The sequence below is a fragment of the Aotus nancymaae genome, unplaced genomic scaffold, assembly GCF_030222135.1.
Source record: "Aotus nancymaae isolate 86718 unplaced genomic scaffold, 86718_ANA_hifiasm-v0.15.2.pri h1tg000008l, whole genome shotgun sequence".
In the NCBI taxonomy this organism is placed as follows: Eukaryota; Metazoa; Chordata; class Mammalia; order Primates; family Aotidae; genus Aotus; species Aotus nancymaae.
The window spans coordinates 1,153,505-1,175,643 of NW_026988419.1; the positions used below are offsets into that span (position 1 = coordinate 1,153,505).

The 22,139-nt window shown below is 50.5% G+C and overlaps 2 protein-coding genes and 1 long non-coding RNA gene across 16 annotated transcripts in view; 1 reads left to right on the forward strand and 2 right to left on the reverse strand.

Moving 5' to 3' along the window:
• The window catches only part of USP40 (ubiquitin specific peptidase 40), an 88,898-nt gene extending 77,965 nt beyond the window's left edge, over positions 1-10,933 (forward strand). For 5 of the 7 annotated variants that reach the window (XM_012434144.2, XM_012434145.2, XM_021676867.2 and 2 more), the window contains 2 exons: positions 5,177-5,271; positions 8,960-10,679. In XM_012434144.2, coding sequence (XP_012289567.1) covers positions 5,177-5,271; positions 8,960-9,071 — 207 coding nt within the window. In that variant the 3' untranslated portion in view covers positions 9,072-10,679. Of the gene's footprint in view, positions 1-5,176; positions 5,272-8,959 lie in introns of all 7 variants that reach the window. The other 2 variants (XM_012434143.2, XM_064372869.1) reach the window with 1 other exon arrangement.
• On the reverse strand, positions 31-15,474 carry LOC135273632 (uncharacterized). The gene is made up of 2 exons (XR_010341374.1): positions 4,776-15,474; positions 31-4,255 (listed from the first exon to the last, which is right to left on the reverse strand). It is a non-coding gene; the product is annotated as an uncharacterized LOC135273632 (long non-coding RNA).
• Positions 15,475-15,826: 352 nt separating this feature from the next.
• The window catches only part of DGKD (diacylglycerol kinase delta), a 118,420-nt gene continuing 112,107 nt past the window's right edge, over positions 15,827-22,139 (reverse strand). For 7 of the 8 annotated variants that reach the window (XM_012434140.3, XM_064372875.1, XM_021676864.2 and 4 more), the window contains 3 exons: positions 20,229-20,346; positions 18,882-19,012; positions 15,827-18,030 (listed from right to left, as the gene is read on the reverse strand). In XM_012434140.3, coding sequence (XP_012289563.2) covers positions 17,941-18,030; positions 18,882-19,012; positions 20,229-20,346 — 339 coding nt within the window. In that variant the 3' untranslated portion in view covers positions 15,827-17,940. The remainder of the gene's footprint in view (positions 18,031-18,881; positions 19,013-20,228; positions 20,347-22,139) is intronic. The other variant, XM_012434141.3, reaches the window with a different exon arrangement.

Genomic DNA, 22,139 nt, shown 5'->3' on the forward strand with positions numbered 1-22,139 from the left:
TTACCACTTTGACAAGACGTGAGGGTCACATGATTTTATAGAGACATTTTATTGAATCTTCAAGATGTAGATAATCTCATTTTATACAAACTGTTTCAGAGAATGGATTAAAAAAAGAGGGAAAACCAGACAACTGACTTTACAAGGCCACTGGAACCTCAGTATCCAAACTGCGAAGGACAGTAAAATAAAATACAGACCAGTTTCACTTCTGACCATAAACGTAAATAAGTAAAATACTAGCAAGTTCAGCCCAGCAAGTATGTTTTAAAAAAATACTACTGTGTGACATGATGTCAGATATCCAAGGAATTGGAGGAAGGCAGTGTAAAGAATAGATTATGTAAGAAATATCCTGCCAGACTAAAGAGATGCAGAAAAAGCATAACATCAAATTTATTACTAAGAGCCCATGTTCATAACTTTAAAAAGGAACTTACAGCCAACTAGGAATCGAAGGAAGCAGCTTAACCTGATGCACATACCTACCCAAAGCCTCTAGCAGCAACACAGTGACAGCTTCAAAAGCTTCAATTTGCATTAAAGTGGGACCCAAAATAAGGATTCCCTTAACCACCCCTTCTGTTGAACACTGCACTAAACAACACGGGCAGTGTATGGCCTCCCTCCCTGCCAAAAGAAAAGCAAATACAAATTGAAAGAGAAGTAAAAGAAATTTTAATAGGAACATGTAAAACTGTTCTTACAACGGAGGTTTAAGGGGGGCACGGTGGCTCATGCCTGTAATCCCAACACTTTGGGAAGCCAAGGCAGGTGGATCACTTGAGCCCAGGAGTTCGAGACCAGCTTAGACAACTTAGCGAAACTTTGTCTCTACAAAAACATACAAAAATTAGCCAGGCGTGGTAGCACAGGCCTGTAGTCCCCACTACTCAGGAGGCTGAGGGAGGAGGATCACTTGAGCTAGGGAGGTGGATGTCACAGATCACGCCACTGCACGGCAGCCTGGGCAACAGAGATCCCATCTCAAAAAAAAAAAAAAAAAGAGATTCAAGAGACTATACACAGATAAAATGATTCGATCTGATAAGAGAATTCAAAAGGTTCCAAGATCAGTATAAAACCTTCTGGAGAATATACAGAAACATACTTATAGTGTTAAAGAAAGCTTCTGTGAGACACAGAGCCATGTCATGTTCTTGGAAACCTCGCAATAGTAAAGGTATCAGTTCTTCCCAAGTCTGTAAATTCAGTGCAATTCCAATGACAATTCATAGAGATTAAATAAATTGATAGCATAAATTCATATACTAGAGCAAAGGGCCAAAGAGCTAAGATTTTCTTTTGAGACAGTGTCTCGCTCTGTCGCTTAGGCTGGAGTGCAGTGGGGTGATCTTGGCTCACTGCAAGAATAAAAAGGACAGGGTCCTTGCCTTACTGAGTGTTGACTGATCACAGCTGTGGTGACAGTGTAGCACTGAGGCAGGGGTAGACAAACAGGTTCATGGATAGGGTGGAAAGCCCAGAAGCAGAATCACACATGGAAGGAAACATGACAGATACTTGAGGCAACATTAAAAAATGGGTTATTCAATGAATGGTGCTGGGAAACTTAGTTCTCTATATCTAGGAAAATCATATTCATTAATTTTCATAAATAAATTTTATACAGGTTGAGTATCTGTTGTTCAAGATGCTTGGGACCAGAACTGTTTCAGATTGCAGGTTTTTTGGGGGTTTTGGAATATTTGCATTATACTTAAGGGTCAAGCATCCCTAATTCAGAAATCTGAAATCTGAAATGTTCCACTGAGTTTCAGATTTCTGGATTAGGGAGGCTCAACTGGAATCAGTGTTAGGCCCCATAAAATCTGTACTTACCTTTGCTCACAGCATAGTTAACAGGCCATCCAGTGAAAAGCACTCATTTTCTATCTTTAGAAGACATAAGAAAATCTTTGTCTTCAGGTTAAGGATTTCTTTTTTGGGGGGGGGATGGGTGTCTCAATATGTCACCCACGTTGGAGTACAGTAGTGCAATTTCCACTCACTGTAACCTCTGCTTCACGGGCTCAAGTGGTCCTCCCACCTCAGCCTCCCAAGTAGCTGGGACCGCAGTCACATGCCACTACACCCGGCTAATTTTTTGTATTTTTGGTAAATACAGGATTATGCTATGTTTCCCAGGCTGGTCTCAAACTCCTGAGTTCAGGCAGTTCACCTCAGCCTCCCAAAGTTCTGGGATTACAGGCATGAGCCACCACACCTGGCAAGAAGGATTTCTTACACAAAAAATGCAAAGCATAAAAGAATTGATAAATTTGGTTACATTAGAAGTAAAAATTTTTGTTCATGAAAGGAAACCATAAAAACAGTGAAAAGGTAAGTCACAAACGGGAAAGACATGTGCAGTGAGACAGCAGCAGGTTATTCTCCGCATATACAGCAGACCTTCTATAGATTGGTCATCAAAAAATAACCAAACAGAGGAGAAGCAGACCAAGATTATCACCTGGCAGTTCACAGAGAAGAACAGAATGGCCAGGAAACACAGGAAAAGGGAACCCACTTCCCAAGTGAGCTGGGAACTGCAGAATCCAGCAGAGAGCTGCCGTTGCTAACGAGACTGTCGGAACGCCCACACAAGGCTGAGCGCAGTGGCTCACGCCTGTAATCCCAGCACTCTGGGAGGCCAAGATACTCTGGAGAGCAGTTTGGTGTTATTTTAGTACACAGATGCTCAGTGAGTCCCACTGCTAGCTGTATTCCCTAGAGTAACTTGCCCATAGGTGTGCGGAGACACAGACTTGCTCACTGAAGTACTCACTACTGGTAATAGAATGCAGTGGAAAGAAATTAAGTGATAAGGTGTCTTTTATTTATTTATTTATTTATTTATTTTATTTATTTATTTTTTTTAAAGACAGAGTCTCACTCTGTTGCCCCAGCTGGAGTGCAGTGGTGTGATCTCAGCTCACTGCAACCCCTGCCCCCCAGGTTCAAGCGATTTTCCTGCCTCAGTCTCCCAAGTAGCTAGGATTACAGGTGCACACCACCACACCCAGCTAATTTTGGTATTTTTAGTAGAGATGGGGTTTCACATGTTGGCCAGGCTGCTCTCAAACTCCTGACCTCAGGTGATCCACCTGCCTCAGTCTCCCAAAGTGCTGAGATTACAGGAGTGAGCCACTGCACCTGGCCAAGTGATAAGTTCTTAAGGGGATAAATAAATGGGAAAAAAATGTATTAAACCAGAGTGGCATACGTCAGCATTAATATATGCCCAGATATTTAATGTTGAAAAGAAAATGAAGTCACAGAGTGATCATTTATATAAACTATGTAAAATACTAGGGGACTGAGCGCAGTGGCTCATCTCTGTAATCCCAGCACTTTGGGAGGCCAAGGCAGGCAGATCACTTGAGGTCAAAAGTTTGAGACCAGCCTGGAAAACATGGTGAAACCCCATCTCTACTAAAAACACAAAAATTAGCCACGTGTGGTGGCCTGTGCCTGTAGTCCCAGCTACACAGTCCCAGCTACTCGGGAGGCTGTGGCAGGAGGATCCCCTGAGCCTGGGAGGTAAGAGTTTGCAATGAGTGGAGATGGTGCCACTGCATTCCAGCCTGGGTGACAGACTGTGTCTCAAAAATAAAATAATGCTAGGGATTGCTGAGGGTCGTATCTCTAGGTAGTAATGGAATGAAAGTGAGGATGGGGGCAGTGACCCAGTCTCAGTGTAGTGGTCACCTCTTGGGCACGGAGGGGCATCAACAGAATCTAGTAAGTTTTTTCCTTTAAAAACGAAGTAAACATAGTAAAAGGTAAATCCTCCAGGTAACAGTCACTGAGCATTTTACTACATGCCAAACACTGTACCCTAGCCCCATCCATGTTCACATGTCATTCCTGTAATCTTCATAACAGCCTGTAAAGTAGGTGCCATTTTAAGATGGGGGAAGTGAGGCCCAGGAAGGTTATGTAACTTGTTGAAGGGTGCACAGCTCGCATGTCCATGGATTGGAGCCCAGGCAGTTTGGCCCTGGTGCCCTCGCTGATCAGGCTCGAGAACATGAGTACATGGGTGTCTGTTCCATCACCTCTGTATTTTCTCTTACTTTGTAATGTTCCACAGTTTTTTTTGTTTTTTTTTTCTTGAGACAGTCTTGCTCTGTTGCCCAGGCTGGAATGTAGTGGCATGATCTCAGCTCACTGCAACCTCCACCTCCTGGGTTCAAGCAATTCCCCAGCCTCAGCCTCTCCACAATTTTTAAAACGTGTCACGAGCAATTTACTGAAATAGAAATTACAATATTTGTTTATCATGTCAGTGTATTAGAATAGAGACAATAATATTTGTCACGACATGTTCCTGGCAGAGGTGGGGCACTGATAAGCACACAGACCCTCCTGCAGAGCCTGGTTAATATCTTAGTCATTGAAGGGTCGAACTGTGATGTGTAACCAGAGCCAGCTCCCCGACATCCACCCCTGAGAATGCAGCCAGCAACCTGGGCAACCCCCAGCACGAACCCCCGGGCCCTGCGCTGCATCTCTCCTGACACACACCTCCCTTCCCAGGGCGTCCTCCCTGTGGACAGCATTGATGGAAATAACATGCGTGGGGAAAACGACCTGCAAGTCCTGGGAAAGGGAGGAGGCTTGCCCATCACTGGCACGCACTGAGCAGCCTGTGTTTGCAAACCCAGCAGTTAAGGCTTGTGGGAGATGCCAAGGAAGGAAGAGCCAAGTTGGTGCCTCTCAGAAACTGGGGCTGGTATAGAAATACAGAGGGGAGAACAGACTGACAGTACCTATAAAGCAAACAGCTGTGCTCCCAGGGCGGCGGCGAGAGACCGTGCGCCAATGTGGATGATCTGTGCTTCATGTTCTTGCCTGGTCACCCTTTTAAATCTGCTCTGTTGGGCCACTCCCAGTGGGAGCTTCTGGAGCTGAAGGCAAAGGTCAGATGGCTGGAAATTAATTTTCCTCATGATGTTCTTCGTGCCACCTGCCCGCCACCTGCGCGCCCCTGCGCCCGAGTTTGTTTTCATCGAGCAAGAGGATTTTTTTTTTTTTATCAGCTATTAACCTAGTTTATGTAAATTTGGATCTCTCCTTTTGTCAATATAGGTAGTTTTTTAAACATGCTTCTTTTAAATGTAGGCTAAAAAGATGTCTGAAAACACTGCTGATTAATTCTTTTGCAATGTAGAATCTCCTGGTTGATGATGATGACGATTTCAGTACAATCAGAGATGACATTGGAAAAGAAAAGCAGAAACAGCTGGCTCTGGGGAAGAGGAAAAGGTAATTCTGGGATCTGCACGGACCCGCAGCTGGCAGAGTCCTCTCTGACTCTCTTGCTCCTGCCTGCAAACTGATAGGGGCTGGGAACGCTTGTTAATTCAAATTGTACACAAAGTGCGCTGGTGTGGCGGGTCCTTCTCCCTCTCCTTGAGTGCCTCCTCCTGGAGCTTTCTGTGGAACAGGTGAAGTCCACGTGGACCACAGAGGCATGATGAGGAGACCTCGGATCCACAGTTAGGCGGTCACCCTCCTTCCTCCCCACGCACAGCCTCGCCCTCTGCCTGGGTCTGGGCTTTCCTTCAGGTTTCCATGCCCTCAGGTCTCCAGCAGCACCGCGTCCTGCTGCGGTCTCCCTGTCCTCCCTCTGTCCAAGGTTCCCGAGAGCCTGGCCACTCCTCCAGGAGAAGCTGCTGTGGCTTCAGCGCTGCTGCCACCTTCCTCCAGGGCACTGCCTCGCTCTGCTCAGGTTTCCTTCCCTCTCTCCCTCCTCTCCGCGTTGGCACCGCCTTCTCTTGCTTGGCCCAGTGCTCACTGCCACCAAAGGAAGCACGTGCTGCTCTCAGGCAGGCCAAGCCACAGACTGTGCAGCCGGCTCTCTGCTGGCCTCCAGGCCACACATAGCCCCCCCAGGAACTTCCACTCCTCACACCCAGACCTGGGGCATGAGGCACAGTTCGCACTGCTCAGCTCTCCACCACCACAAGTCTGGGGACCTGCCCATGGCATCAGCCCCATGCAGGCCACCTTCTCCTCACCCCAACTTCCTGTCTCAGGGACTCTGGGTCTCTCCTAAATCTTCCTTTTGTCACGTTCTGACCGCTTCTGCCCTGGTGGATTTCATCTTTTCCTGCCCAAATGACTGCAAGAGCCTCATCTGGCCCTGCTCACCCTAATCCCCCTCTCCTCCCGCCTCTCAGCATATTGTCTGCCCGTGTGCCAGTGACTCCATGCCCTCTGCCGCTGGGGAAGAGAGGTCCAAGGTGGAGGTGGCTGGGAGGTGGGCATGATGTCGTGACTGTGGCAGAGGTGAGGATTCGAGCATGGTTAGAGGCTACTGGAGGGTGTGAATGGAGACACCTTGACATACTTGCTGGCTGCTTCATGGTGGATTCTAGGAGGTAGAAGTGGAGTCAGGGAGTTGAGGGAGGAGACTCCCTGAGTGAAGATGGTGGCGGGTAGGGACTTGCTGGGGGAGACGGCAATGGAGGAAGGGCTTACAGAGTGCCTACAAGTCTGGTTACTTTGTATTGCTACAGAACATGCTCTCTCTTAAGCATGCTACATACTGTAACAGTCAAGGTCACTCGGCACCTGGAACAAGAAGGCTTGGGGACGTTTACCTCCCCAGAGGCCTGGCGCAGTTTGCCGCGGTCTACTGTTCCCAGTACTTGTAACCATTTTATGTAGGCACTCGGTGAGCCCTTCCTCCATTACCGTTCCCCCCAGCAGGGCCTGTGTGAGCTCTGCTAGCAGCGGGGTGGCCTGTCATTCACAGCTGGACCCTCAGTACCTAGAACGGTGCTTCCCTAGCTGCTTAGTAGACACTGTTTGGTGAGTGGGTTCATTCATTCATTCTGGAGATGGAACAGGGGGTCCTCTGTGGCGGCATCTCAGACTGTGATGCCCTGCTTCCCTCCGCCCTCCTCCTCAGCCCATCCCCCAAGGTATCGCCCCTAGACCTGGGGGCCCCTTCCTCTCTGCTCTCTGGGAGCCCCAGGATGGCAAAGAACATGTGTCCTCACCCCCATTTGCAGCTCTGCAGCCCACAGGTCCTGGTGCCCTCAGAGACCTGGGGACATAGGAGAGGGGCCACAGCGCTGGGTGCTTCAGGGTTTTCCTACTGAAAGGCCAGACACATACACACAAGTCAAATTCTGTGTCTAATACATAGAATACATAGACACTAAAATACTGCATTTTTCCTCATTTTAAATGTGATGCCACTGACTTCATCAGCCTTCTCACACGCATTCTCTGTCAAAGCCTTAGCTGTCACCAGGGCTGTTATTTAGAGACATCCAACAGTTTTCCAGGCCCTAAAATCTCCATTTTCATCTGTGGTGCTTCATACAGCACATTTTAAAACTCTGTGTTGCTGTCACCGAAAACCTCATCTTAAGCCTCACACATGCTGTTTGCAAACAGTAGACCACTGGTGCCTTCTGAACACCATCATGTAACCACTTACAATATTGTTTTTATCTATTTTTTGAAGTTAAGAGTCACGTGCTTTCAAAAGCCACCAAAGAGGCTCACTGAGAAATCTCTGTACCCCTCTCCCCAGGTACACAGCCTCTCCCAGATGGGCCAGCGTGACAGTCACCTGCATCTCCTAAGAGAGACATGCATATAGGGGCAGATGAGCTTTCCCTTCTCTTTTGACACAAGAACTTTCTTGGTAGCCTTGCTGTTTTCACGTACCAGTGTGTACCCAGCTGCCCTATCTCGTGGTGGGGGCATGGTGTCCTCATGCCTGGGTAGACCACAGTTTAGGTGACATATGCCCACCTCACACACTTCCAGGCTGTTGCCAGATCTGTCACCATCACAGTGAATAACCTTGTATATTCACCATTTTGCAATACAGATGTGGATATATCTGTAGGGCAGATTTCTGCAACTGGAATTGCTAGGTCAGAGGTATGGCTGTAAACATATCTGCAAATAGTAAGAAAAAGACACACCAATCCAATGCAAATATAGGAAAGGGTAAGAACAGTTCATAGACAAGGAACTGCAGATTGCTTGCCAACATAGAAAAATAGGCTCAGCCATTCACTCATGATAAAAGAGATGAAAACTGAAGCTACTCTGAGACAGCACCACACGCCCACCAGCAGCGCTGAAGTGGAAAAGACCCATGTGCTGAAGATGCAGAGTAACTGGGGCTGTCATCCGGTGTGTGGGTGTGGGACTGGCACAGGCACTTTGGAACTTGGGATAGTACTTCCTTCTGCATCTCCTGTGCACTTCCAGTACCCAGCCATTCTACTCCTTTAAACGTGGACATGTGCCCACCGAGATGTCCCCCAAAATGCACAGCAGCTTCATTCAGCATGGCCAGATTCTAGCCGTGTTGAAGGAAAGGCTGTTCAGCAGTGGAAGGCTTCCTGTGGGGGACTATGCAGCATAGGCAGGCCACACACATCAGGCTGGGCCAAAGCACCCACTGCAGAGCACCTGCTGCACAGGGCCATGGGCCAGGGGGTCACAGTGAAAGCCAGTATCCTGGGTGAGATGCTGAGTGGTGTTTCTCTCAGGACAAGACTGAAGAGACAGAGGCAGCCGCTGCACCATGTCACACGGGTGTGCACGATCGTGACGAGTCGCACAGCGGTGTGCTTGCCGTGTGTGTTTGCAAGGTGTGCACTCCAGGTGTTACTCTTCTATTTACAAAGTAAGGAAAGGAAGGTTTCTCAGCTGTGAGGCGTTTTCGCTGAGCAGATGCAGAAAGCCCCAGAGCCTGCACCATGCCAGGCCGCCAGGACAGGGCAGCCACGGGCCTGGCACAGGGCTGGTGGCAGGGCAAACTGGGACCCTCTGGAAGGTGGCTTGGAAATATCTGTCCAGTTGCAAATGCATGTCCCTGCGGCCTATGAAATTAGAGTGTATTTTGGAGTCTTTGTGAACCCCTCACCCTGGTACCTACCACATCCATGAGTCAGTGACCGTCTCTGTGTCTCCGCAGCCGAGAAGCCCTCCATGAACAGAGCAGTTACATCCTCTCCAGTGCAGAGACGCCTGCCCGGCCCCGAGCCCCAGAAGCTTCTCTCTCCATCCACGTGGGGAGTTTCAGATAGCCCTATACGGCTCCTCTCCCAATGAACTCTCCAGCTGATGTCAGGAACGTGAGTTTCCTGGGCATGGGGACTGACTGCCTGGCTGCCTAGAGCTTCTGATCCCAAATCCTCTGCTTCCTTTGAGCACAGGGACTGCTCCTCTGAGGCCTGGCCAGTGCACATGGCCACTCAACTCTGCAACACGCAGCAGCCATGGGGGCTGGGCTGGCACAGGCCTGGACGCCACACACGCAGCTGCCGGTAGGTGCTGAGCTCTCACAACACCTGGCCCCAGCTGCCTTTTTCTACTTTTAACCAGAAACTGCACAACATGTGCATGAACTGCAGGTATGCAGGAAGCACATGCTGTCACTCTGCTGGGGGAGGTGCACGGGATCAGCCCGCCTACTTTCCTTTGTGTTCAGATGACTGTCGTTCGCCCTAACTGGGTTCTCACAGCATCATCTCAGGCCACTGCCCCACCACACTCATACTGAGCTGAGCAGAGCAGAAGCGGGGACTGCTTTCCCGACCTCATTTCCCCCACTCATTCTGGCCCCACATGCTCCATGTCTGCCCTTTGGTCTGAGTTAAAACTGCAATGCTGAAAAGTGCAAGCTCTTTCCACGAGGAGGAGCCAGACAGGGGGCCCTCCAATGGTGAACCCGCTCTGCTAAGCCAGGGCGGCCGCTGCGTAGGTCCACAGCCCAAGGGCCCAGTATCATCTCCTCAGTGCTCTGTGACATGAAGGTTCTTGAATCTCGAGGACTGTGGCTGCCACCATCCACAGCACCTCAGCCTCTCTTCCTGTGTGGAAGGGAGGCAGGCAGGGCTGTGGCAGACAGGGCTGGCATAGCCCAGGTTCCAGGTGTCCTGGGCGGCCTGAGTGGGTTTCTGAGTAGCGTCAAAACGTCAACTAAGTAAGGGTTTTTCCACTTAGTTCAGCCCGGATCTCTAGTCAACTTAAAGGACTTAATTGGCATTTGTGAGAGAGAAATAGCACGTGTCACTGAATTGACAGAGGAGGACACAGATGGTTGACTCCCAGACAGCAACTTAGCGGAAAGCAGCATCCCTGAGACGGTGTCACATGTTCGGAGCCTGCTTGTCACCTGGGCCTGTTTCTCGTCAGCCTCATCACGGATGTGAAGCAGCACTGAAGTGTGAGGGGCAGACAGGACACCGCCGGCATCAGGCACTCCCCTGCCTGTGACTCCTTTCCAACAAGCTGACGCTGAGCCGGCGGCCCACTCTGCCCCCTGTCCTCCTCCCAACAAGGTCAAAACCACTACCAGACAAGCCGCGTCGCTTCCACACACATGTCTGAGAGCATCTGCCGTCGAGGTCTGTGCATTTCTGTGAAGCACTGTGCTGTAAGGACTGGACTCTGACTCGCAAGCTGCCTTCCAGCTCCCAAACACTAACCCCGCTCAGGAGACTCTCACTGGGTGTAGACTGCATCTTTATAGAGGGAGATGGAGGCTTCTGATGACATGAGAGATATAAGTATCATGACAGGAGCTGGGCGCCCAGCCCTTCTGTAAACTGTTCTGTTTCCGTGACTAACTGACATATTTCTGTAGAATGTCCCTTCATCTCATCTTGACATAATGAATACTAATGAAATTGCTGAAAAGCTTTGCTGTTGAGAGGCCAGAAGCCTCCTGGAGTAACTCTGGAAGTCCCAAGACGCATGTGGGTTGATGTGCCTTGAAGTGCTGTCCAGCAGGGTGTGTGCGTCCGGGTCAGCCTACGTGTATTGCCTTTTCCTTCTTCCCTTTCTTCCTTTTTTTTTTTTTTTTTTAATTTGGGAATCAAGTGGGCTATACAGGGAGAAAGCTGTATGATTTTGGTAAAGGAAAATTAAACCATTTGTTTTTAAAGTTATAGTCCTTAGCTTCTTTTGGTTGCCGGCTACTTCATGTTCAGCTTGCTTGCAAGAGGAACTTTTGGCCAGGCACAGAGGCTCACGCCTGTATTCCCAGCACTTTGGGAGGCTGAGGTGGGTGGATCACCTGAAGTCAGGAGTTAGAGACCAGGCTGGCCAACATGGCGAAACCCCGTCTACTAGAAATACAAAAAAAAAAAAAAAAAATTAGCAGGGCACAGTGGCACCCACCTGTAATTCCAGCACTTGAGAGGCTGAGGAAGGAGAAGTGCTTGAACTCGGGAGGCAGAAGAAGTTGCAGTGAGCAGAGATGGTACCATTGCACTCCAGCCTGGGTGATGGAGTGAGACTGTCTCAAAAAAAAAAAAAAAAAAAAGTTTTCGCCTGAATGCAGTGGCTCACGCCTGTCATCCCAACATTTTGGGAGGCCAAGGTGGGTGGATCATTTGAAGTCAGGAGTGAAACCAACCTGGCCAACATGGTGAAACCCCGTCTCTACTAAAAGTACAAAAATTAGCCAGGTGTGGTGGCGGGTGCCTGTAGTACCAGCTACTCAGCAGGCTGAGGCAGGAGAATCGCCTGAACCCAGGAAGCGGAGGCTACAGTGAGCCAAGATCACGCCACTGCACTCCAGCCTGGCCTACAGAGTGAGGCTCTATCTCAAAAAAAAAAAAAAAAAAAAACTGTTGAGGCCCTTTTTCCCAAGCCTGCTTCAGATGCTAAATAAACAGAGTTTATATTTAGAAATACTGCAGCAGTGCTGCTTTAGAAATAACAGAAGTTTGCTTTGGTTTTAAAAAGTTCAGACTCATGGGAAAAATGCACTGGAAGAAACTGGATAAACTGGATGTAGTCTAGGTCTCTTTTCCTTTTAGGGAAATAGGCAATGGTGGTGGCATCACAGAAAACATACATACTTACTCAACAGTGACTTTTTCTAGCCAATAAAAGTGAGGGGCAAGAATTCCCTTGCAAATCATTCTGGCGCCACTGACGTGAGTTTGCCTACAGAACAGACTTCACAGCAAGGGACCAGCCCCTTCACCCTACAGGCCATCCTTCATTCTGCTCTGGTAAGGCACACACCCAAAGCATGGCCAGACTAAGGTTCAGTCAAATCTATAAAGAATGCATTCTGGGTGGATTTACATTCTGGAGATTCACTGCACTTGAGAGAGGAAAGTGAAGCAATGACCTCAATACCCAAGGAAAGAGACTGCTTCCAACTCCCTCTGGCCACCCCCACCCCCATGCCCCCACACACACACACAGAGCAGATATGCTGCCATGCGTCCAGGTCCCCATGGCACTGGCTGCAGTGTGTGGCAGACAGGGCCCTTCATCTGCAGGTCCTTGCCCCCAGCTTGGGGTGGCAGGAGCAGACACAGCAATCATCTCCCGGCTCACGAAACGGGAGCCCACCAATGAGCTCACTGAGACATTGGTTACCACCTACAGAAGTTTGACCTGCAGACCCTGACTTAACAACGGATGAATGAATGCACTCTCACACCATTACAATGATGTAAGTGGGCTAGGGATGGTGGTCGGCTGCTTTCAGAGGGCAAAAGAAAGCCAACTGACTCAGACCCTCTGTCCATCCACACTTATTCATAACACAGGTTTTAAATTAACACACTTGTGTATAATTAACATGGTTAAAAGAGTGGTTATACAAATAAAAGCTTTAGGTTCTGGGCCCAGAGTAAACACTATTAGTAGGAAATTCCCCTTTTAATCTCCCACTGAGAGGGCCATCCAGCACAAAGTTTACATGAGTAAACAATTAAAGTAGAGACAAAGGATGAGGGGTAAACAGACTTAAACTGTGAAAGCCTCTTCCCTATCTTCTCCCTAACTTAATGGACCAGCAGGCCACCTTTGGCCCGCTCCAATAAAGACTTTCGGCCTTCCAAAAGGTTTGAGACTAATTATAACTTTTCCCAATATACTTTTAATATTTTGCCAGCCACCCTGAGTAAATATCAACACTCACACCAGGCCAGGGTGGGGCCGGGCAAGTGCTCAGGCGACAGTGGCACCTCTGCCAGGCCTCGGTGTGCTTCTCTCTGAGGTGGTTCTGTCTCCACAGGCACCTCTCCAAGTGCCAAGACACCACCAGCAGCTCCATCACACCTCGCAGCCACCAAGTGCCTCTTTTTACAAACCAGTGAAAGCCCTGAGCTCTAGCGGGCAACCTGCGTGGGCTCCATCGAATGACAGTTGGGGGAGAGGGGAAGATGGGTTCCCCAGAGCCTCCAGGTGCCCAGGCCCTTCACATGCTTGTGCTTCAAAGATGGTAGCACTCAGCCACCCCATCCCCACCCCAGAGAGATGACATCGAGTTGCACCTGCTCCTAGCCCAGGTCCAAGAGCCCTAGGAGGGGTCTAGCAACCTACATCCAAGGCACACTTGTGAGCCCACCTGGAGCCAGGGCACAAAGAGGTGGGGGAACCACAGCCAAACTTCTCTGGCAAACAACAGAGGTCACAAATCCAGGGGTCTGTTAACATTACTGGACCGAGCACCCAGCTTGTTTTTCTAACAGGTGGGGGTAGTTCTGAAGAGGATCAGTTTAAACACAGTATACACCGCTGCACGTTCTGCACTCGACTGTACTGTCACATCCTGTGACCACGCTACACTTGAACTGCCCCGTCCACTTTAGATTGCCGTCCGGCCTCACCCCACTGTCAGATGTCGTCTCTGTGAGAAGCGCCCCTCACTGCTGACACATGATCACATGTGATCATGAAGCCATGCCCCATGTGAGACGGGCCTTGCGGGTGCAGGAGTGAGGCTGGCAGAGCGCACAGCAGCCCTCCTCCAGGTCTGCCCTGCCCAGGTATGCGGTGCCACCAAGTGAGGTGCCCTGGCTGCTGTGCCACAAAGCAAGCCTGTCACTTGGGCCCAATCTCCTCACCTGTCATGTGGGCTGGGCTCACTGTGAGGCCTGGGACACAGGAGAGCATAGCCCTTAAAAAGTTGTGGCAGCTGCCTCCCGTCTCAGCCACGCACTGGCTGTGCCTCATGGGGCAGGTTATGTGGCCTCTCTGAGCCTGTCCCTTGCCTGCAAAATGTAGATAACCCAGCGAGTAGGGCTGTGAGGGAATGAGGAGTTCGTACATGCAAGGCACTTAGACCAGCAGCTGGCATAAAATACTATAAAGTGTCGGCCATTGGCATCCCGGTCACCATCATGGCCCGTACCCTTCACACTGATTGGTTTAGTCATGGGTGTGTGAGGCAATTCTAGCCAACAAGACATCAGGTCGGCTGAAGCCAGGGCTTCCAAAAGGGCTCCCTTTATCTTAAAAAGACACACACGGCCGAGGCGGGTGGATCACGAGGTCAAGAGATCGAGACCATCCTGGTCAACATGGTGAAACCCCGTCTCTACTAAAAATACAAAAAATTAGCTGGGCATGGTGGCGCGTGCCTGTAATCCCAGCTACTCAGGAGGCTGAGGCAGGAGAATTGCCTGAACCCAGGAGGCGGAGGTTGCGGTGAGCCGAGATCGCGCCATTGCACTCCAGCCTGGATAACAACAGCGAAACTCCGTCTCAAAAAAAAAAAAAAAAGACACACACAGGACTGCTTAAAGCCAGGAGTTCAAAACTAGCCTAGGCAACAAGCAAGACTCAGTCTCTATAAAAAATTTTACAAACTAGCTGGGTGTGTGGTCATGCACCTGTAGTCTCAGCTACTAGGGAAGCTGAGGTGGAAGCATCACTTGAGCCCAGGAGTTGGAGGCTGCAGTGAGCTATGACTATGCCATGATACTCCAGCCTGGGAGACAGACAGAGTAAGACCACATCTTTAAAAAAAACCACACAACACATAAAAGAGGCAGCCATCTGTCCCCATACACCTTACACTGCTGTGATGCCTACAGCTGTGGTGACCATCTTGCAACCATGAGGCCTGAGGTCCTTAATGGCCAGAGAAGAGAATACACAACAGGATTAAAAAAAGCAGGGGGATTTGTTAGCATGGAAGGAGCAGGAAAGAGCTGCTGGGGAGGCAGCCAACACTTGCAGAGCGTGCACAGCCCTCTGTACCCGACCAGCCTGACGCTGCCTCCAGGAACCCAGCCCCCGTCCCTCACTCCAGGAAACTGGAGGAGACAACTCAAGTGACCTTGATCTTAGGCAGTGCTTTTGGAATAAAAGTACCAAAACTAAACAGAGAAGTAGGAGAGCTTCAGGTTTGCAGTTTTACAGAAAAGATCTAAAAAGGTTAAAATATTTGTTAAAATGGCCCTCAGTCTCCCGGGCCCCGAGGCCATGTGATCACATCTGACAACCTCAACACCACCCAGTATCCTCTCTCTCGCTGCTGAATTTTTAGTCCAACAGATCACAGAACCCACACCCCAAAAAATACAATGGCATTCTGTTTTCCTTTTTAGCCACCAACAACTCAACTCATTTTCAGAGCAGCTGAAAAACAATTCTGCTACAGTTTGGAAAAATCCTGGCAACCAACACTTTGTCAAAGCACAGGAATGACGAGGACTGGCCATGGAAGATCAAAAACAGGCTCGTTTTATTTATACACAGAACAACTTATGCACAGCACTCGGGTATGGACTATGTACATAACAATACAAGAGGCGTTTGTTTCCACGGGGGTCACTATATAAATTAAGATTATAAATACGAGGGGGGTAAGCCCCACCTGAGGGCACAGAACCTTTTCTCCAAGACACTTCAGGGATCCTTCCTGGCCTTCCTCTGCACAGCAGACCGTGAGGCCCATCTGGCAATGCCACAAAGGGACCTGCGCTGAGGCAGCGGAGCAGCCTCCCGGACAGCAAGGACACCCCAGTGCGGGACGCCAGCCCAGCAGCAAAGGGCCGTTCCCTGAACATTCCCGTTTATTCCTTTCTCACTTCTAACTTGTTAGAATTAGAAAAATGGTTTTTATGTAAACAGTGTTGTTTTAATCACTGACAACATATTAAACACTTTTAACCCAAACCCAACTCCTTGCCAGGAGTAGGACACTGAGGACTTGGGGTGGCCCTGATGTCCCTGAAGCCACAGTCGGCTGCTTCTCATGTCCCCTCCTCACCCAAGTTCCAGCTTGTTCTGGGGCTTGTTCTGGGACCCTAAGAGCCCCAGGGTGCCGACACCACCAGGCCAGCAGGGCCAATGGTCACACAGGGACTGCGGGCCAGGTTGCCATCATCCCCTATGCCAGCCCGTTCCACCAGGGAAACCAAGCGACTGCCATGGCCGGCTTCTTTCTCCCTCTGCCTACCTCCATCTACAATGTCCTGTGTGGAAACAATCAGGTGCAAGAGGTGACACACAACCACCTTCCACCCCACATCACTTCCAATGAGCAGCTAAGTCCACCGACAGCGTGGGAGAGTTTCATCCCAAAATCCCAACACTACCCACGCAGCAACAGGAGGCTGCGCTGGGGGAACCCAAGGCCCGGCTCAGCCTGCACACTCCAGGGGCCTAAGCACAGAAGGACCACAGAGGGGAGCACCCCAAGGCACGTGGAGGGGCCCACCCGGGGGCACTGCAGAGGGGACAGAGGGCTGCGAGTAAGTCACTACCACCTGTTCAGGGCTGGGGGCTGCTGCAAACCAGCCCCGTCCAAGCCACCCCTGCAGGTGCAGCCCTGCTTCTGCAGAGCAGATGGAGTGACGCTGACTGAAGGGCCAGGACGGCGCCGGCAGACACTCGCAACATGTCCTTCTCTTTGAGGCATGGAGCCACAGCCAGGGAGCCAGGCCAGAGCTATTTCCTCCTCACACCAGGGTGGGGGTTACAGAAACATCTTTCCAGACATTTACGAGCCCCTGTGAGCGATGACTATCAAGGGGGAAAGGGGCAAAGTCATGCGCAGGAGGACCAGGAGCGTCCTTCACCTGGGGACTGTCCCAGCCCTCTGGCACTGTCATCTGCTGGTTCAGAGGCAGGACAGAGGCAGGGCAGGAGCAGTGTGGACCATCGAGTCAGAGTCCCGGCCAACACCTCCAGGGACACCAGGCCCAGCAGCAGAAGAAAAGAAGCCACTGCAGGGGCAGAGACACTCAGGACAGGGTGAAGAGCTCAAACCACCCCTGCCCACCAGGGCCACACTCCCTGGGAACCATAGAATGGGCAGAAAGAGTTTCCCAGAGCCAGGAAGCATTTTCCACACAAAAGCACTGAACTCACGTGGACACACATCCTCTGCGGGGATGCAGCTGTCAGTCCATCTCACTCATGGCCCCAAGCTGGACTCGAGGCCTACAATGTCCAGAGACAGAAAGGGAGGCGTCCCCAGCCCACAGCTCAGAAGCAGTGGGGGAGGGGTGAAGGGAGGCATGCAGGCTCTGCGGACCCGGGGAGGGGCTCCAGGCCTGGGAAACTGCACCCACTGCTTTGGCTCACGCAGGAGGGATTTTTTTTCTCATCATGTCAAATTACATCAACCGGCCTGGAAACATCCAGGCTACTTTCAAACCAGGAAAGAGCACGACTTTTGTTCAACAACAAAAGCTGCATCAACAAACGGGGCCATGCAGGCTGCTGTGAGGCCACAGGGCGGCTGGGCCCCAGCCATGTTTCTGAGAACCCCGGGGCCAGGAGGCGGAGCCACACAGTGCGGCCACAAAGGACACACGGAGGGGAGCCCCCGGGACAATCTGAGGCCAGGCAAGCGGTGCCCAAGAGGCCAGACGCTGCCGGATTCCCTGGCCCACAACACAGGTGGGCGAGAGCTCAGTGGCCGTGACACATGTCCCCCAGGTGACTCTGAGCTGGAGAAGGTGTTGTTTCAAAGGTAGCTGTGTTGTTATGTTCGAGACCCCAGAGCTCTAGTGGACAGTGTCACAGGCTTTCTGTAGCTGACAGAGGAAGTAGCACCATGAGAAGGGGGCGAGCTGCAGCGTCCGCCCAGGGCCTCAGTGGCGGGAGGCGCGGAGGCTGTAGGCTGAGAGGGTGGAGGCTAGGCCTCGGTGGCAGGGATGTGGAGGCCACAGGCTGAGAGGGCGGAGGCTAGGCCTCGGCGGCGGGGGCGCTGCGGCTCAGCTCCTTGATGCCACACAGGATCCTCTTCATGTGGCCCACCTTGGTCACGCCCAGGTCCTGCAACAGAGAGGACATCCCCGTGGATGTGGGAAGACAGACGGGGCCAGAGGCCCCACAGCAGGCCTGCTGCCAACGGCCCTTCCCACTTGGCTTGTGAACACAAATGAGGGTGAAAATCACAAAGACCGTGAAACAAGATGGGAACGGCTTAAAAACAGCAACTGTACAGATGCCTGGCCGCTGTCCCTGCATTCTTAAAAACAGCAGCCATACAGATGCCTGGCTGCCATCCCTGCATTCTAGTCCCTGCCATCAGCAAGGACAAACCCAAGACAAAGACAAAACACAGGCCTGAAAGCAAGGGGGTGAGTGACCTCACAAGAGCCGCCGTCCAGGACACCCAGTGGCCTTTTGCCCTCTCGGGACTCGGCCAGTGACTCAACACCCAGAGGCGTCCCCTCGAGGCCAACCTGGGCAAGGGCGTGGGCCCGTGAGATGTGGCATGAAGGCTGGCACAAACCGAGGCCTGGCATCCAACCGCCCCCTCCCAATGCTCCCTGCAGACAAGCAGCAACACCCGCCCAGGAGCAGCATGGGGACAGTCACGTGTGTGCTTCTGGGGCTGTGTCCCCTCATAGGATTTTTATCACGAAGACAGTCCTTGTCTAATTAGGCTAAGAGAACCAAGGCTCTGCCCCCATTATGTCTGCTCCTGGCTTCCTCTGGCTATGGCAGGTGGAGCCATCACTGCCCAGGGTGAGGGCCACAGCCATCCCAACCTGAGGTATACAGGAAGGCCTGAGAAGAATCGTGATGCTGAGATGTGACCAGCTCGGAAGAGAGGACGGAACAGAAGGGACCGGGGTGCAAGGTCAAGTGCAGGTTCCAGGGAGACGCCTGTGAAGTACCTTGAGGTCCCTCCGCTCCAGGTGCAGGAGCTCAGAGCCCCGGATGTCGTGCCGTGTGAAGATTTCCTTATACTCACAGAGACTGAGGTGCTCCAGCCAGGCAGCAACCTCCTCTGTCCCCCAGAGGTGAACTGTCGGAGACGGAAAAGCATGAGTGCAGTGAGTGCCCAGAGCCCAGTGCGAGGCAGGCAGTGGCCAGCACCCAGCACCAGAGACAGCCCAGCAGCCGGGACAGGAGACGTCCCAACAGCTGGCACCCGAGACAGCCCAGTAGCCCATGCCTGAGATATCCCAACAGCCGGCCCCCAAGATAGCCCAGCACCCAGTGCATGAGATATCCCAACAGCCGCCACCTGAGCCATCTCTGGCAGCCAGCACCCATCACCCAGCCAACAGCACCACCCACCAGCAGTGCAGAAAGAGGCAGAGAGCCACCCACTCGAGGGGCGACAGCTGCAGCAGAGCTGGCATCTGTTCCTGCCAGGTGGTTCGCCAGCCTCTGGCCATTTCCCTGTGTCCCAGGAGGGACTGAACACCACCAACTACGAGGGAAATGTCTTCATGACTGTGGCCAAAGCCGGCTTTTCCGCTAGCTTCTGTAAGCGTTACATTTCACTTCTGGACCATAGCAGGAAGGGAGACAAGCAGAGATTTCAATCTCACATAGAAGGGCCACCATCATGAATAGAAACCCAATTTCTGGACAAACATGCAAAGAAGAAAAATCAACAGGAGCTGCCCTGACTGGCGGTAAACACCAGTCCGAACATCCAGGCTTGCGGGCCTCTCCGGTCCCTGACAGCACTGGATATGGCCTTGGTACTCAGGGCTGATCCTTCAGAGATTTTAGCTCCAATTTACTGGCCCAAAGGAACAATGTCCTTTAGGACCATATTCGATTGATTTCATCACCCACAATCACTGGCGGCCTGGGGTTTCCAGCATGGGAACCATGACCAATGCATTGATGTATCAGGAACCAGCACCCGGGAGGGAGCAGGCAGAGCATGCCCCAGCGCGGCCGGAGTCCAGAGCTTTGTGTCTCCAAGTTTGTCTCGTCACCACTGCTGTCTTTCTCCCCACCTCGAATTCCCCAAGTCAGGGCAGGCAAACAGCCAGAGAGCACATCAGGGCCAGATGTGACAACGGTCAGAGGGAAAGCAGGTGGGGTGGCAGGCTGCAGCTACCAACAGACCAGTGTGGCTGTGGGACTGGGGGTTACAGCACAGGGACCAGGAGGGAGGAGCCGCAAGGCCAAGGGAGAAAGCAGAGACCAGGAGAACAGGGCGTGGACATCCACACCAGTGGGCGTGGACAGCCAGAAACACGCAGGAGAGAGGCAGGTACCCGGGGCTCCCAGGCTACTGTGAGCTTCTTTGTTCTTGTTGTTTTTCTCCTTTTTAAACTTGGTCACGAGGCGGAATTTACCACTGCGACTGCGCTTGGCAAGATCCAGCATCACACTCTGTTGGGAAGAGTGAGAAATACTGAGAATCAGACTGCAACTAGCCACGGGCTCCTGCCCATCACCACCAGCGAGGCTGGGAGGCAGGAGGGCTGAGACCGGGGGAGCTGGGAAACACCTTTGTTCCTCAAAGGGCTTCTCTCCCTTATTTATTCTTATATTTACTGATGATTTTAATGACTGTTTAAAAGCGTTTAGTTTAAAAGTGATCATAGTGTCTATTTTTCATCATATTCTACTTCACTTTATTATGTACATTTCTCATGCGATTTCAAAACTTTTTGAAAATATCGTAAATATCAGTATCTAAATGAAAATTATGAAAGTAACCCATTTAGCCAATCTTCTAGTGTTGTATTGCTGGGCTGTGATTATTAGTATTATGAGTATCTTTCTAAGGAAAGCTCTTCCCGCACTTTGCATTCTTTTCTCCAATACACTCCCCGAGGCAGAACAGCAGAGGAAGGGCGGGCAGCAGAGCAACACAGGAGCTCAGCCTCTGCTCTCGCCAGCCAGCAGCAGCAGGGTCTCTCCACAGAGCACTCCCAGGGACGCACGGAGGTAACACTGCCTTACTCTGTGATGCGCTCTTTGTAACAGACACCCCAAATAAAGCTTGAAAGTAAAACTATGAAAAAAATACAGCAAGCAAGTAGACTTGAAGATAAAAAGAATTACTAAAGTTAAAAGAATCATATTATGATAAAACCTATGGGTTCCCAATAACATAGCCTCAAAATACATGAAGCAAAAATACAGATAACCACAAAGATAAACTGAGACATCTACAATTATGATATTAGAGTTAACTGGTAACTGATATATCAAGAAGGCAAAAAAAAATCTCATTAGGAACTTAATGATATAAACACAACTGCATACAAGGTACATTTACAAAAACCACCTAGTGGGCCATAAGGCAAGTCTCACATCAAATACATTTCAAAGAAATGATAACACACAGACCACTGCTTGGAGCATAGTAAAATTAAGTTAGAAAAATTAAAAACATACTACTGAATAACTAATTTAGATGCTTATTATTTGGCACACAGTTTCATGACTATGTGCCAGTCTTAACTGTCATAAGTTTATAACTGTCATAAGTTTATGACTATACATAACAATTACTGTATTTTACCAATATAAAGTGATCCTCTTTTTATCATTTGCTGTCTTAGATGCGCAATTTTATTTTTACACTGTTACTTTGGATTTCTTACAGTGTTTTCTTTGAACTGCTTTTAATCTTTTCATATCATTAAGTTTTTATAAGGAGTATGAGGGGAAAAAAACAGGGCTCTTGTGAGCAATAGATAGTCAGGTGTCAGGTTTCTTTTTTTTTTGAGACAAGAGTCTCGCTCCGTCACCAGGCGCCAGACTGAAGTGCAATGGCGTGATCTTGGCCCACTGCAACCTCCACCTCCTGGGTTCAAGCAGTTCTCCTGCCTCAGCCTCCTGAGTAGGTGGGACTCAGGCACGTGCCACCACGTCCAGCTAATTTTTGTATTTTTAGTAGAGACAGGATTTCACCATGTTGGCCAGGATGTTCTCGATCTCTTGACCTCATGATCCACCTGCCTCGGCCTCCCAAAGTGCTGGGATTACAGGCGTGAGCCACCACGCCCAGCCTTAAATATGTATTTTTAAATAGAGACCGGGTCTCACTATGTTGCCAAGGCTGGTCTTGAACTCCTAAAGTGATCCTCCCACCTTGGCCTCTCAAAGTGTTGGGATTACAGGTGCAAGCCACCACTCTTGACCCTAAAAACATTGACTGTACATTTCTCTAA